At 42.5% G+C, this 17485-nt stretch overlaps 1 protein-coding gene across 10 annotated transcripts in view; it reads right to left on the bottom strand.

Annotated features, from left to right (window-relative positions):
- Positions 1-17485, bottom strand: part of LOC136878916 (protein FAM184A) — a 442374-nt gene that overhangs the window by 89321 nt on the left and 335568 nt on the right. The window contains exon 1 of one of the 10 annotated variants that reach the window (XM_067152529.2): positions 9664-9833. The exons of the other annotated variants lie outside the window; for them this stretch is intronic. Within the exon in view, the coding sequence (XP_067008630.2) occupies positions 9664-9685 (22 nt within the window). The 5' untranslated portion in view covers positions 9686-9833. Of the gene's footprint in view, positions 1-9663; positions 9834-17485 lie in introns of those variants that run through there. 10 annotated transcript variants of the gene reach the window in all.

Raw genomic sequence — 17485 nt, 5'->3', positions numbered from 1 at the left:
ACCAAAGTACATTTTTACGGGAGAGCCATTCCGAATAAATTGGAATCCGCGGATAGCCGCGAAGTTAATGTCTTGGCGGATACAAACCGCATGGCAATGCGGATAATTTTGCAGATGATTTCTAAATAATGACGTTTATTGATTTTCACTCAGGTGGTTAGGCAACCTTTGACATTGGTATGGGAGAATAGTGATATAATAAGAGCCTTGAGACCATAAAGCCGTAAATCTGACCTAAGACTAACTGGCTCCTGACTGCAATTAATGGAAGGAAGGAACAAAGGTCAATACAACGGTAGCTGACGCAAGAGAAAATCCCTCATAAACCTGCGACTGTAGGGGTTCCGGTGCCAGCTGTCAGGCCTATTGTATTATGTCAACAGATCTATCCGTTTCAGTAACTTAGGTGTAATATACTGTAGTTAAATATTTACAATATCCGCGGATAACCATTTTGCGGATGCGGATAACCATTCGCGGATGCGGATGCAGGAAGTGCGGATGCGGAACGGATGCAGATATTATTTTGTATATCCACGCAGGGCTTTCTACCAATGCCACGAAAGTAGCATGTACTACGCGGCACTATTTTTGTCCTTTTCTGCCTTATCCGGTCCGGATGTTAACAGCCAGCATGGCCAAGTCCAAGAACTTTTCAAAGCCCTAGATAATCAGAAACACAGGGAGTTGACGGACCAGAGATTACAGTATACAAGACGAAACTGTAATTAAGCTAACAAAGAATGTTGAGGTCCCCAGTCCTGAGCAAATACCAGCAGAACTGATGAAAATATTGAATTAAAATGCCATCAGAATACTTGCTGTATTGTATAATTAGATGCATGATACAGGTATAATATCCGAAGATTGGCTCTACCTTCATTATAGTCCGGCTCCATGGCTAAATGGTTAGCGTGCTGGCCTTTGGTCACAGGGATCCCGGGTTCGATTCCCGGGAGAGTTTAGAATTTTAACCATCATTGGTTAATTCCCCTGGCACGGGGGCTGGGTGCCGCCTTCATCATCATTTCATCCTCATCACGACGCGCAGGTCGCCTACAGGTGTCAAATCAAAAGACCTGCACCTGGCGAGCCGCAGTCCTCGGACACATCCCGGCACTAAAAGCCATACGCCATTTCATTTTCATTTTACCTTCATTATAGGTAATGTTGCCTAGCATTATTTACATACTCTCCGCGGTGACTCCTTGTTATTCGAAAGGTAATTAAATGGAGATACCGCTTTCTTTCTTTTTTTCTATTGGTTTAAAGTTACACAAACACATCGGAGGTTTTCGACGACGCAATGATGGGAAAGAACTACTGTGGGTTTGGGAAGGTAGCAGCCGTGGGTTGTCTTTCCTCGCCCATTAGAACACTGAATTATTGAACGGGACACAGATAATAATGTTTTGGGTTTTACGTCCGACAATAGAGCTTGCATTCGGGAGATACTGTGTTCGATCCCCACTGTCGGCGGCCTTGAAGATGATTTTTCCCGTGGTTTCCCATTTCACACCGGTCAAATGCTGGGGCTGTACCTTCATTAAGACCACGGTAGCTTTCTTCCCACGCACAGTCCTTTCCGATTCCATCGTCGCCGTACGACCTGCAGTATCTGTGCTGGTGCGACGTAACAAAAGACAATAGATTTTCGGAGAGACCGAGAGATATCCCTATTATAAATTTTATTCCTGCCTGCTGTCATTTCTTGATGGGTACAGTACTTTTGCATCCATCTCTTGGCACAGGCCAGACTAAAGTATAGCTTCCACCGATGTCCCAGTCAACATCCATGGCTGTGACAATATGGAAGTTGCTGGGGTATGAGTAGTGCTGAGTAATGACATTCAGAGCATGACTAGTGCATCTGAGTGTTATGAAAGGTGCTGCTCATAGGGTTAGTTGTGCTGCAATATTACTTTCTGACCCGGTGAGGAAAGCAATGGCAAACTACCTCACTCCTCATCTTGCCTAGTACGCCTCATTTTGGTGCTGCCATTGGTTTTTGGGGTTTCCTTATAACCGCATAACCTTTGGTGGTGCTATATGAGGATCCAACCAGCCTGTGGGCTGATGACCTAACAGACAGACACAAATTTTGTTCCGCGGAAGATCTTTAACGTACTGTACAGCGGGAAATGTACCGACAATAAGCTGGTATATTTCAGAACTTTCAAATACCACTAGACTGAGTCGGGTTCGAACAAGCCATTGTGGGCTTAGAAAATCGGTACTCTACCATCTGAGGCACTCAGCTCGGCGCCGAGAGACAGCAATTTATTTATTTATTTATTTATTTATTTATTTATTTATTTATTTATTTACAATTGGTTATCGTCGCACCGACACAGATAGGTCCTATGGCGACGATGGGTTAGGAAAGGGCTAGGAGTAGGAAGGAAGCAACCGTAAGGTGCAGTGTCTTGTGTGAAAATGGGAAATCACAGACAACAAACAAACTTCAGGGCTACCGACAGTGGGGTTCGAACCCACTATCTCTCGAATTCAAGCCGATAGCTGCGTGACCCAAACCGAAGAGGCACTTTCTAGGTGAGACAGTGACACAGTTTTATAGGGTGATGCAAAGCATATTCCCACGATAAGATATGAAGACGTAAAACCCCGTTTCAAAAATTGATTGTTGTTCGAAGGATAGAAATATCACTATTATCAGCTCTTCTTACCAATACTCACAGGAAACTAAATTATCTGATAGCCAGACTGAGTGGCTCAGACGGTTGAGGCGCTGGCCTCCTGACCCCAACTTGGTGGGTTCGATCCTGTCTCAGTTCGGTGGTATTTGAAGGGTCTTAAATACGTCAGCCTAACTCCTGCGTGACAAAATTCTGGCACCTCGGCGTCTCCAAAAACCATAAAAGTAGTTAGTGCTACGTAAATCAAATAACATATCATTATAAATTATCTAACAATGAAGATATTGGCTTCTTATGCTTCCTGGCCTTATCCCAATTACCTAGGATCAGCACTTTGTATGGATTTTGCCCACTTTTATGGTCGGATGACTTTCTTGACGCCAACCCTATATAGAAGGATGCATTCACTATTGTGTATATCTGTGATGGTTTGCATTGTTATGTGATGTATGTAAACGAAGATGTGTGTTAGGACGAAAGCAAACACCCAGCTCCGCTGAGCTAGAGGAATTAACCACACAAAGTTAAAATCGCCGATACGTTCAAAGAATCGAACCAAAAGCCTTCAGAGTAGAAGGCCACTACACTGACCATTCAGATAAGGAAGCTGACCATGAAAGTATTGGCTAAGAAGAAGAGAAAGAATCTCCATGAGAGAACAAGAGCTGATACGGGGAGAACGGACAGAATAGTTCCAAGAGAGAAGTCTGCAACAAGCTAGGTAAATGGAAGCAATATCAACGGAGCGCCGTGGTCGCTCCCCGTGGCGTAAGAGCCAATTAGAGTCTTAGCAAGTCAAGATGGCTGCTGCCCATCAGATACAACGTGGTCAGCGTGACAACATCTTCAGCCGCACTGCTTGGGTTTCTTGACCCGGTCCACTGCTCTCGCAGCAACCAGCTTTTCAGTTTGTCTCACGAAGTTGAGCGAACCCTCAGACCCCGTTTATGCAACGAATGCATTTCAAGGGTCTCAGGCGTACATTTTCCACTGACTTGTTTCACACGGCCCCCTTAAGAGAGAGCATGACAGTAAGTAGTCCATATGTTAACCAAAGGTAGGCCTATCAGCTATAAGCTTACCAAATTTGAGCTTGATCAGACAAGTATTTTTTACACGATAAGAAGTCAGAAAAACAGACCAACATTCAAATTTGTATGATAATTAATAAGGATAAAACCGTATAGTTCGGAGTTTATCCTCTGATGGTGTAACAAAACTTTGTGGTATCTGCTATGTATAACTGTCATTACGGTATATGTATAACTCTTGTTATATAATACCAAAACTCAACCTATTAAAATGATAATTATGCATATACAAATTTTGGATTTTATATGGCACTTCTGCCTGCTGTCATTTCTTGATGGTTACAGTACTTTTGCATCCATCTCTTGGCACAGGCCAGAGCAAAGTGTAGCTTCCACTGAAGTCCCAGTCTCATCCATGGCTGTGACAATATGGAAGCTGCTGGGGTATGGGTGGTGCTGATTAATGACATTCAGAGCACAACCAGTGAGTCTGAGTGTCATGAAAGATGTTGCTCATAGGGTTAGTTGTGCTACAATAGCACTGTCTGGCCCAGTGAGGAAAGCAATGGCAAACTACCTCACTCCTCATCTTGCCTAGTACGCCTCATTTTGGTACTGTCATTGGTTTTTATGGTTTCCCTATAACTGCATAGCCTTTGTGATGCTATTTGAGGATCCAAACAGCCTCTGGGCTGATGACCTAACAGACAGACATATGGCACTTAAAAAACCAATTATTTTATAGCATTATGGCAATAAAACTAAATTGAAATATTTCTTTGTGCAGCATATTAATTCGGGTCTGAAGGGGTTAAATTCTCCAGACTGGCCGGGAATCGAACCCAGGGCCTTCGGGTTTTTTATTTAGCATATGGAATAAAATCTACATGTATACAATTGAATATATTACAATAACAAGAAAACAATTTCATATCAGGTTGTCCAGCCCTTCCATCCGCTCTAACACTGCTTCTGATGGTATCAGGAAGTCAGCCCAGTGAGTAAGCACGTAGCTTGCAGCTGCCAACCATATGATCGATGGTTTGCCGTGGGGCACCACAGTCGCATTCTAGCGACATTATGCAGTTCCACTTGGACAGTGAGTCCTTGCATCTTCCATGGCCTGTCTGCACTGTGTTAAGAGCGACCCACTGCCTGCGCGGTAGGTGCTCACCGCTCCACACTAAAAGTTGTGAGTCGCTGGGTTGAATCGACATTAAGCTACTTGAATAAGTACACTTATGTGAGATAACTCCGGAGACAAAGTGGGGCTTACGACAAAGGAGTCATCGTAGTCATTTGGTGGTGGTGGTGATTATTGTTTTAAGAGGAAGTACAACTCGGCAACCATCCGCTATATAACACTAATCAGAGAGAAAAATGGAAGGGGTCCGACACTTCGAAAAATGAAGGTATCGGCCAAAGGCGGACAAGGGCCACGAAGGGCGTGAAAATGAGGGACTCCCTAGGCCTCCATACGTAATACCGTCGGGGTCGGAAAAGAACAAGAGTTGACCAAGAGAGGTCGGATAGGATAGATTAAAGTGAGGAGCCTGGCACAAGTAAGTTGAAGCAATGCCAGGACTCACCTGAGGGCCCCGTGGTCGCCAACCCACGCTCCAAAGTTCAGAGCCCTTGAGGCCCCTTTTAGTCGCCTCTTACGACATACAGGAGATACCGTGGGTGTTATTCTACTGCCCCCACCCACAGGGGGATCGAAGTCATTTCCTTTAGCGAGAGAACATTTGGAGATGGAGGTCCGGCTCCATGGTTAGCGTGCTGGCCTTTGGTCACAGGGGTCCCAGGTTCGATTCCCGGCAGGGTCGGGAATTTTAAGCATGATTGGTTAATTTCGCTGACACGGGGGCTGATTTTATGTGTTGTCTTCATCGTCATTTTATCGTCACCGTCATCACGACGTGTGGGTCGCCTAAGGGCGTCAAATAAAAAAGACCTGCATCTGGCGAGCCGAACATGTCCTCGGACACTCCCGCCACTAAAAATCATACTACTGAGCTCGATAGCTGCAGTCGCTTAAGTGCGGCCAGTATCCAGTATTTGGGAGATAGTAGGTTCGAACCCCACTATCGGCAGCCCTGAAGATGGTTTTCCGTGGTTTCCCATTTTCACACCAGGCAAATGCTGTGGCTGTACCTTAATTAAGGCCACGACCGCTTCCTTCCCACTCCCAGCCCTTCCCTGTCCCATCGTCGCCATAAAACCTATCTGTGTCGGAGCGACGTAAAGCAAAAAAAATCTTACGCCATTTATTTATTAGTTGGAGATGGAGATACGCCACTTCATTAGTTGTCCGGCTCCATGGCTAAATGGTTAGCACGCTGGTCTTTGGGCATACGGGTCCCGGGTTCGATTCTCGGCAGGGTCGGGAATTTTAACCATAATTGGTTAATTCCCCTGGCACGGGGGCTGGGTGCCGCTTTCATCATCATTTCATCCTCATCACGACGCGCAGGTCGCCTACGGGAGTCAAATCAAAAGACCTGTACCAGGCCTCTCCGGAGGCTACATGGCATTTCATTTCATTTCATCAGATTAAACAGTAGGCTCTCTTTTCTTGATTTTAGCGGTGACATCCCTTCGTCAAAGAAGCAAAGAAATGAGAGATTAGTCATTTGAGACAGGCTCATTAATATGATGAAGTGACGGAGTGTCACGAATGACAATTTTTCCTATGCCATAAATTACTATTTATTGAATGATATGATATGATGTGATGTGATGTGATGTGATGTGATGTGATGTGATGTGATGTGACTCAGAATATGACTTGGTACATGGATAATAAGGTGAATTTTAAATAAAATTAATTAATTTGTAATTAATTGATTTAAAATTATTAATTAATTTTCCGAATCACAGGGACATAACTTTACATTTCACAAGCTCTAAATGCATTGGCCACAGTTCGAACCGCAGACTTCCATATGAAGTGTTATATTGTCCCTTAATATAAACGCCACAGCGCTTCCTTCCCAATTTAGTGTATGTATCCAATTATACCGTCAAAATATCAAGGATTCTCTTCGTGTTATATAAAGAACGAGGGCACAATCGCATTGGCGGATAAAAGGTTTCTTTTCGAGAAAATGATGTTACTTCCGGGCGCGCGATTCAAACTGACAAACTCGCCGTATTTGTTGTGCTAGAGCGCAAACCGCTGTTCTTCAGCACAAGTTTCTTCGTTCGACTCGCGCGGAATTGTCCTTGTCTCTTACAGACACTATCCACAGTTTATTAAGCAGCCGTAATTGCACACACAGTACAGGAAAACACACTAAGACACACTTGTCAGAACCGATATCGGTACACGATTTAATTAAGATCTAAATGATAAGAAGACTAAGTACAGCGTGCTTTTGTCCAGGATGTTTCAAGCACTGACTTAAAGAAACAGCTACATGTCCTACAATAAAACAAACATCGTTAGAAAACTACCCTATAAGTATATAAGATGATTGAAACGAATATAGTCACTAGAGAAAGAAACAATCGTATTTTCCTAATTATTATTTAACCTAGATTTTTAAGACGCAATCGGATTGAGGAAGAATATTTTCTTTAGGACGTAATACACTCATTTTACCACTTGTAATTTTTATCATATCTACACCGACGAATTCCATAGCTGTGAGCAAAATGCATCCTTGCCTGCAATAGAACTCGAATAGGAGACAATCAATCTCACATAAAAATAAAAATCTAAATAAAAAATGAATTGTCACGCATATTAAGGACTGCAGTCATATTTTATATCAGCACCATGCATTTCCTTGCCTTTTAACCTACACTGTAGAGTCTAAGGGAGGATGCGTAATTACAAGTATTGAGGTCTTGGATTAAGCTAAATGATATGATGCTCGTAAGTACGGAGAACTCCACACTAGAACCAAGCCGCTGTCAGCATAGATTCGATTACCAATTACACGGACAATGCTATATCCCGGTCTTACCGTGGAGCGTAGGGCTCTCTAAAGACTAGGTATGCTCGCCCGCCATTATGGTTCATTCCTGCACTACGTTGGTAAGACAGTTGACCGCCCCAGTCTTGCATATCCCTCTTTTCTACTGTTCTCCAACCTAGAAAATAATGCTAAACTAACATAATGTAAAAATACTCATTATCAGTATTACTCAAACGGTTGCTCAACATACTGTAAATGTTAGTAGGTTATATTTCGTACATTATTGTGGAATTTTTACTCGAGACAGTGATTGTACGAATAGCAAGGTCGTTGATAATTTGTCTTTTAACAAACAAACTAGGCATGTATTCTCACTGGAGAAATATTAGAAAAAATAGCTTACTAATAAATCTGTTTATTATTATTATTATTATTATTATTATTATTATTATTATTATTATTATTATTATTATTATTATAAGTAGAATAGGTTGTCCGTAAGCTATGCGCCGCGGTACCGTCAAATGAAAGGAGGGATTCCGTGGTATTGATGTAGGCTACTGTCATTCTTAAATCGTGGAATTTGACGTGATAATCGGTCATTGTCGAAGATATATACATTGTGATAGAAGATTTTGATACCATATAACCTCAGTCGGAATTTCATACTTGCGTGAAATTTATTTAGCGTTATTTTCAATGTTAACGAAATAATAAGAAAAATATTCTTCGAACAAAACGCTGAAATGTGATGTACGAAGACGAACACACCCAAGTAACTGGGATTTTTTAAGCTTATTTCTTTCTTCTAAAATTTAGTCCCTTTCCTTATTTACCAGTATTTAAAACCAGACCTTCTATGTGAAAAATAAACTTAATTTTTGGTTAGTGTTATGAATCTCATCAGCGTTATGCAGTAGTAATGAACAGAGAATTTTAGTTTCTTCAACCGAACATTCATGAAATAAATGTTATTACAAATTACATTCAGGAAGAAAATAGGAATAGAGTAACTACTTCTATAGCTGAATCTTCTCTTCCAACCTGAAGTATTGCACTGATAAAATCAGTTACCAATGACTTGTAAGGGGAGTCACCCACGAGCTGTGGAGAACATTGTAATTTTTTTACTTTGAAGTTAACAGTATATTTTTTTATAGAGATTCCTCTGGTTTGAGGAGAAGTAGTAAGATTCATCAGCACGACTTACCTTGTATAACTTCAAAGGGTCGCAACATTGGTTAATTTGCTCACGCAGCACATTTTTTAAAAATATGAAATTTAAGTAATATTTTACAAACTTACTATCTCCTTTTATTACAGTATTTACAAAACAATAACATTCCATTCCTTGTTTACATTTTTCTCTTCTTTACCCAAGCAGGCCCATACATTTTACCCCGTTTCCGTGCTTTCTTGTTAAAGTCCACAACAGCATAGAATCGAATTTTGAAGAAGTGTCTAATTTTTTTAAAAAAAATTACAGCACGTTGGAAAACATATACTGGACATTTTCATTCGAAATTTTCTCCATTACAAGATTTCCACCATTTTGCAATATATAATGATTATAATCCCTATAGAAGACCTCACGGTTACAAATTCATATTTCATAACTTCATAACCTCGAAGCTGATGTTGGTTTCCACCTGTCACGTCTACAGTTTTGAAGCCAGATTGCTCTCCTAGAATTTTCAGAAGGGAATCTTAACAACCTGTATCGCGCAGTAGAGACATTACTACAATTAGGTGCAGAACAACCCACCATTATGTAATAAATATCCGCACAAATATTGCACAATTCTGTCATGCACGTGGTGACTAAAGCAATACGTTCAATGTGATGAAGCGAGCGTTTGTAGGAGAAACTACAGTTTGATCACATGGCCCATTGCGCACGTATGAACCAAAATGGCGGCTAAGCATACCCATCTTATAGAGCCTTAGTGGAGCGTACTTAACCGTCAAGGTGGGAGAGTGATACTGCAGACGTGTGAGTTGTTTAATCATATGACATGAAGATTTGTTCAAAAGAAAGAATTGCTTACTTACAGAATGGCGTATCCGCAGGCATTTTTATTTCCTATTATTTCCAATTTCACGTAACTGCTTCCACACTGGAACTTAATCACACTGATGGAGGTCTTAGAATGACCCCATCTTAAGAAGTGCTTTGTGGCTCGCCAAGAAAGAACTGAAGACAGACCTGCCAACAACTGAGAATGCCGAGAAACCCCCCACCAATGTAGAGCAGTTCGGCCACGTTCAAAGTGAAACATGTCATTTCGCAGAACAGGACATCATGACTCAGTGCCAGTGTTTATCTCTAATCATTGGCAGATCTCCACGAACAGTTCCTGTGTTCGGCAATCAAAACACACAGCTGGCTGGCTTAACACCTAAGTAGTTAGCCCACAAGAAATATCTGAGCCAATTTTTTTTTCTCTTTCTTTTACGTCGCACAGACACAAGAGAGTTCTTATGAAAACGATGGCATGGAACAGGGCTAGGGCTATGAAGAAAGCGAACTGTGGGCTTAATTAAGGTGCAGCCCCAGCATTTGTCTGTCGTGAACACAGGAAACCACGAAAAAACATCTTCAGGGCTGCCGACTATGGGGTTCGAACCTACTACGTCCCGAATGCAAACTGACAGCCAAGTGATCCAAACACCCCCTGTGGGTGGGGGCGGTAGAATAACACCCACGGTATCCCCTGCCTGTCGTAAGAGGCGACTAAAAGGGGCCCCAGGGGCTCTGAACTTTGGAGCGTGGGTTGGCGACCACGGGGTCCCCAGCTGAGTCCTGGCATTGCTTCCATTTGTGCCAGCCTCCTCACTTTCATCTATCCTATCCGACCTCTCTTGGTCAACTCTTGTTCTTTTCCGACCCCGACGCTATTAGGTTTGCGAGGGCTAGGGAGTCTTTCATTTTCACGCCCTTCGTGGCCCTTACCTTTCTTTGACCGATATCTTCATTTTTCGAAGTGTTGGATCTCTTCCACTTTTCCCTCTGATTAGTGTTATATAGAGGATGGTTGCCTAGTTGTACTTCCTCTTAAAACAATAATCACCACCACCACCATGATCCAAACAACGTGGCGAGTTTGCTTAGGACCTCGTTTTTGATTCTCGGCCAGGTCGGATATTTAAGCTGCGTTTTATCAAGTCTTCTAGCTCGAGGACTGATCATTTCTGATATTCTTACTACATATTTACACACAACACATTACAAGAGCCTCCGTGGCTCAGGTGGCCTCTCACCGCTGCGTTCCGTGGTTCCAATCGCGGTCACTCCATTTGAGATTCGTGCTGGACAAAGCGCGGGCGGGACAGGTTTTCCTGCGGGTACTCCGGTTTTCTCGGTCATCTTTCATTCCAGCAACACTCTCTATTATCATTTCATTTCATCTGTCAGTCATCAATCAATGCCCCAAAGGAGTGCAGCAGGCTTCGGGAGCCGGCTCAATTCTTAACCTCGCCGCTAGATGAGGGGGGGCTTCATTCAATCCATTCCTGACCCGGTCGAACGACTAGAAAAATACAGTGGATTTTAAAAAAAAAACACATTACACTACAGAACCACGCAGTAGTGAATACATCCCTCCACAATGGTTGGCGTCCGGCAGGGCATCCATTCATAAAACTGGGCTTAACATTAGTATTGACTCCAGATAATTAGTGAAGAGGCCAGGAAAAAAGAAGAAGAAACTATTTAATGTATTAAATATTCTGCATAACATATTTTACGTTATAAGCTGTTGGAAGCTCGCCCCGCGGTGTAGGGGTAGTGTGCCTGCCTCTTACCCGGAGGGCCCGGGTTCGATTCCCGGCCAGCTCAGGAATTTTTAACTGGATTTGAGAGCTGGTTCGAGGTACACTTAGCCTACGTGATTACAATTAAGGGGTTATATGACGGTGAGATTGCGGCCCCGGTCTAGAGAGCCAATAATAACGGCCTCACACCACCACCCCTGTCAAAAGGCAACTCTCGTTCGAACGTTATTTACTAGGGTGAATAACGTTGCAGATGTTGATAATCGCTCCAGTGCATTAAGAGAACTGACAACAGCCATGAAGATAAACGGCTATATGTCAGGAGACATAGCTCGTGCTGTGAAGATCAGGGAGCCTAACAGGGTGGGGGTGGTAGAAAAGCACCCACGGTATCCTCTGTCAGTCGTGAGAGGTGACTGAATGAGACCCCAGGGGCTCTGAACTTTGGAGCGTGGGTTGGCGACCACGGGGCCCTTAGCTGAGTCATGGCATTGCTTCCACTTACTTGTGCCAGGCTCCTCACTTGCATCTATCCTGTCCGACCTCCCTTGGTCAACTCTTGTTATTTTCCGACCCGACGCGGTTAGGTTTCCGAGAACTATGAAGTCTTTCATATCACGCCTTTCGTGTCCCTTATCTTCCTATGGTCGATACCTTCATTTTCCGAAATGTCGGATCCCTCCCATTTTCTCTCTCTGATTAGTGTTATATAGAGGTGGGTTGCGTAGTTGTACTTCCTCTTAAAACAATAATCACCGGGCGAGTTGGCCGTGTGGTTAGGAGTGCGCAGCTGTGAGCTCGCATCCGGGAGATAGTGGGTTCGAAACCCACTGCCGGCAGCCCTGAAGATGGTTTTCTGTGATTTCCAATTTCAGACCAGGCAAATGCTGGGGCTGTACCTTAATTAAAGCCACGACAGCTTCCTTCCCATTCCTAGGCCTTCCCTGTCCCATCGTCGTCATAAGACCTATCTGTGTCGGTGCGACGTAAAGCAACTAGTAAAAAATAAAAAATAAAAAATCACCACCACCATCTTAACTTCATGTTAGTATAGAATGACGCAGTCTGTTTGGATTTGTCTGTGTGTTGAAATTATGTCCACAATATAAATATAGGCTATACCAACTCGATTAGTAAATTGATTGTAAAATTTCATCTAAACTTTATGTGTAGTCTATATTTTTAAAGTTTCCGGATCATTTTACTGAATTTTTACTGTTATTTTATTGGTCTTTAATTAACTATTTTTAGGTCATCAAAATCCTGGCCCTACTCATGAGACTTAAACAATCCTTCTGAATTACCAGTCCTATTAGCAGTAGGGAAACTGCATCGCTTTAAGATCGTAAGTTCGAATTCCAGATTTATAGCAGATATCCTGGATGAATCAGCAATGACTGAATGAATCACTTTCTTCATGTGTCATGTCCTCGCAGAACGTTGGCGATCAGTAGCACGATCTGCTGTTTGTTGATAGCTGTTCTGAACAGAGTAAGATTCGTCACCCCAAACCACCGGCTCAAGTTGCCGAACCACGATGTCCTACTTTGCGCCGGACCACGTTTCCCATTGATTTTCCCTTGGAGTATTACCTGTAGAAGATACTATTTGCTGTTCAGCATTATATGACCAAAGTATTCGAGCTTCCTCCTCTTGATGGTAGTGAGAATTTCTGCTTCTTTGTTCATACAGTGCAAAACTTCAATACTGGTCATACTGCAATCTCGTGCACACTGTCTCAGTTAGTGACCATAACGAATGAATGAATTAAACATTAACCACCTCTTCAGAAAGGGCTCGATGCCTTTCTTGACGGCCAGGCTGAGTGGCGCTGGCCTTCTGACCCCAACTTGGCAGGTTCGATCCTGGCTCAGTCGGGTGGTATTTGAAGGTGCTCAAATACGCCAGCCTTGTGTCGGTAGACTTACTGACTCTTAGAAGAACTCCCGTGGAACAGAATTCCGCCATTTCGGCGTTCTCACAAAACCGTCAAAAGTAGTTAGTGGGACGTAAAAATTTCAATAACATTAACTTTCTTGATGCCAATCCTATGTGGAAGGGTGTATTTGCTATTGCGTGTTCCTGTGGTGGCTGGTAGTGTGATGTGTTGCATGTATTTTAAGATGTGTATTACGACGAACACAAACCGCAGCTCCTGAGCCAGAGGAATTAACCAGACGTGACTAAAATCCTCGGTTCGACTGAAACCGAACCCTGGACCCCTCATAATCGAAGGTCACACGCTAACCATTCAGGCAAGGGTCCTGGGTTCGAAACACGGGCGGGATGGGGATTTTAACCACGCCTGGTTAATTACTCTGGCTCGAGGTCTGGTGTTCCTGTTCTTCTTAATAAACATTTTAAAATACAGGTGGTGGTGGTGGTGATTATTGTTTTAAGAGGAAGTACAACTAGGCAACCATCCTCTACATAACACTCATCAGAGGGAAAAATGGAAGGGGTCCGACACTTCGAAAAATGAAGATATCGGCCAAAGGAAGACAAGGGCCACAAAGGGCGTGAAAATGAAAGACTCCCTAACCCTCGCAAACCTAATAGCGTCGGGGTCGGAAAAGAACAAGAGTCGGGGTCGGAAAAGAACAAGAGTTGACCAAGGGAGGTCGGATAGGATAGATGAGAGTGAGGAGCCTGGCACAAGTAAGTGGAAGCAATACCAGGACTCAGCTAAGGGCCCCGTGGTCGCCAATCCACGCTCCAAAGTTCAGAGCCCCTGAGGCCCCTTTTAGTCGCCTCCTACGACAGGCAGGGGTTACCGTGGGTGTTATTCTACCGCCCCCACCCACAGGGGGATTTTAAAATACATACAACACACCACACTACCTAGCATCACGGAAACATGCAATAGTGAATACATCTCCCAACATAGAGATGGGCATCCGACCGTAACACTGGGCCAAATGTTCATGTTATACCGACGCCGAAATAATTGAGAAAAATTGTCAGCAAGAGCAATTATTATTATTATTATTATTATTATTATTATTATTATTATTATTATTATTATTATTATATTGAAGGTTTTCATACGGATCATGGCATTGTATGAAAGTGTAACATGGACGATAACTAGCTCAGAAGAAGAGAGAATAGAATATTTTGAGATGTGGTGTTACAGAAGAATGCAGAAGGTAGGGAGGATAGATCGAATCACAAATGAAGATATACTGAATCGAATTGGTGAGAGCAAATCAACTTGGTTAAATTTGACGAGAATAAGGGATAGAATGATATAACACATCTTAAGACACCGAGGACTTACGGGACGTGTAGGCGGTATGACAAGCGGATTAGAGCAGATGTAGGGTGTAATAGTTGCGTAGAAATGAAAAGATTAGGACATGACAGGGTGGCATGAAGTGCTGCATCAAGCCAGTCTACGGACTGACGACTCAAAGATTATTATTATTATTATTATTATTATTATTATTATTATTATTATTATTGTACCGGGCGGTACACCTCTACACCGTTTATTTAAAAGTTGCGCCAGTTGAAACTCCTCTTCTGGAGGAAGGTTGAACTTTATCTACTCTATTAATTCTCTACTTTCTCAGAAGATGTCACCACGTGGAAAATTTTGAGTTTTTGAACTGTGTCACTTTTGATGTGTTTTTGTTTCGCTTGAAGTAAGAAGTGTGAACTTTCTCTTCTAGAGGACACTATTGAAGATCAACAATAGCGCACCCTAGTGCGGAGTCAAAGAACTATTTTGTTGGAGAAATTTTTATTTCAAAAGTTTGTTTCTTGTTAAATTTCTTTCTGTTATTGTTTAAGTTGGCTGTATACCCCTCTTTTTCCCCTTGTTTTAGATTTATCCAATCCCGAATTTCTTTTAGTAATTTCTGACCAATCTGGTGTATCTTCCCCCAACTTGTATCTGTTGCGGGGTCCTATCCAATAAAAACATTGTGGGCGGGTGTTTTCATTCCCCTAACGCCTAGAAACTTCCGCGAGAGTATATAAACTGCTGATTTTAGGGTCTCGGGGCCACTTCTGTTCCATCTTTCAGTGTATTAAGTACATAGCAGGAGGCGGGAAGCGCCTCTTTCCTCGGCGGCGGTCAACAATAAGGTAATGGCCGATTAATAAATTCTTTCTTTTCTTGCTCAGCAGTTTAACTTTCGGGGCGGGTTCTAAGCGTTCAACCATGTAACCTTTTCCTAAAATGTAAAAACAACTGGTATCTATTCTATTTTAAAACGACATATCGGGATAGAGAGTGCTTAACCCTCTCGAGCTCCCACTCACATCGTCTTGAGGTGAACTTATTCTCTCAACCAATTCTTCCGTAATGTAATGTAAATTGCTATTAAGTCACCTCTGTAGCATGGGATTAGCCCTTGTAATAACGGCCTAGTGCCAAAGTGGGTTTTAAAACCAAGTGTATTAGGAGTGCAAGTTCGCCTCCTCTCAAATTGTTTTAGAGGTCATTTAATTAACCTGCTTTTCATTTAATAGACCTCAGTAGATTGGGTATTTTACCCCTGTGTTTATGTCCGTTGAGGACAACTTGAAGGTGGAGTTTGGTGTGGCCTAGGAGAGGCTCAAATTAAAGAGCGTGTGGCTCTTTTGGAAACGGAGTGTTGTATGCCTCGAGGAGGCTTTACTGTGTAATTTGGAGCAAGGGCTCCAGGGTTTGATTGGGGTCTTCTGCCCCTTTGTTAAAATTTGTATATCGGAAAGTTGGGCTAGTTGCTCAAAAATTGTGAACTCAGGGCTCGAAGCCCAAACTCTGTAATCCCTGTAATTGTACATTTCAAATTGTGTTTCGGCTACTAAGTACCTGTTCTTTGTTATTACTTAATATTGAAAAGGAAATATAACCTTGTTAACTTTTACATTAACTTTGATTCCGTAGTTTGAGACCCATTCACGCCCGCACCTTCTTACACCTCTACCTACCACCAAAACACGGTAACAATTATTATTATTATTATTATTATTATTATTATTATTATTATTATTATTATTATTATTATTATTAATTTATCATCCGTAGTATTTACTCTGTTAGTGATATTGATAAATATTTTTTGTTTACAGTGTGCTTTAAATCGCACCGACACAGACAGGTCTTATGGTGACGATGGGATAGGAATCGCACCGACACAGACAGGTCTTATGGTGACGATGGGATTGGAAAGACCCAGGGTTGGGAAGGAAGCGGCCGTGGCTTTAATTAAGGTACAGCCCCAGCATTTGCCTGGTGTGAAAATAGAAACCCAGTATCCAGTATTCGGGAGATCGTGGGTTCGAACCCCACTGTCGGCAGCCCTGAAGATGGTTTTCTGTGGTTTCCCATTTTCACACCAGGCAAATGCTGGGGCTGTGCCTTAATTATGGCCACGGCCGCTTCCTTCCCACTCCTAGCCCTTCCCTGCCCCATCGTCGCCATAAGACCTATCTGTGTCGGTGCGACGTAAAGCACATAACAAAAAAAAAAAAAAATATATATATATAGAAACCACGGTAAACCACCTTCAGGGCTGCCGACAGTGTGGTTCGGACCCACCATCTCCCGGATTAATGATAAATAAATGAACAAATAAAATAATTATGGGCACAAAGAACACATTCATAATGTAATCTGCTGTGGAACTGTGTGGCGAATATCTCACACAAATCTGAAAGGAAGTTGTGCGGTTTTCACAAGCTTCTATTATTCTGTATGGTCTATCTCGTGGCGGTGAACCAGTGGTCAGCTGAGAAATAATGGCTACAAATATCTGTGTTGTTCGATGTGGGTGTGCTAGTGACCGCAGTCTTGGGAGTGCCAGAGTGATGAGATAAAACGTGAAGCTCATCCTGTGGAAATACCTTTCCATTACCAGCATGAAACCGTCTTCTTAAGCAACAGAGGAGGTAATAGTGATGGTGATTTGTTTTAAAGATAAAAGCATAACGATTACCTTCTTAACCTTTTCATTCGTGTGGAGAAACCTACATAATTTGTTTTCGAAAGATAGTGGTAATAAATAGTCTACTGACGAACGATACTTGATGTACAGTATTCATTAGATCGTTTTAATGTAAAAACTAGAGGACCTGCGCTGCTCCGCACCACTAGTTATAAGTAGGT

The sequence above is a fragment of the Anabrus simplex genome, chromosome 8 (genome assembly GCF_040414725.1).
Source record: "Anabrus simplex isolate iqAnaSimp1 chromosome 8, ASM4041472v1, whole genome shotgun sequence".
In the NCBI taxonomy this organism is placed as follows: Eukaryota; Metazoa; Arthropoda; class Insecta; order Orthoptera; family Tettigoniidae; genus Anabrus; species Anabrus simplex.
This window is presented reverse-complemented; position numbering and strand designations above follow the sequence as displayed.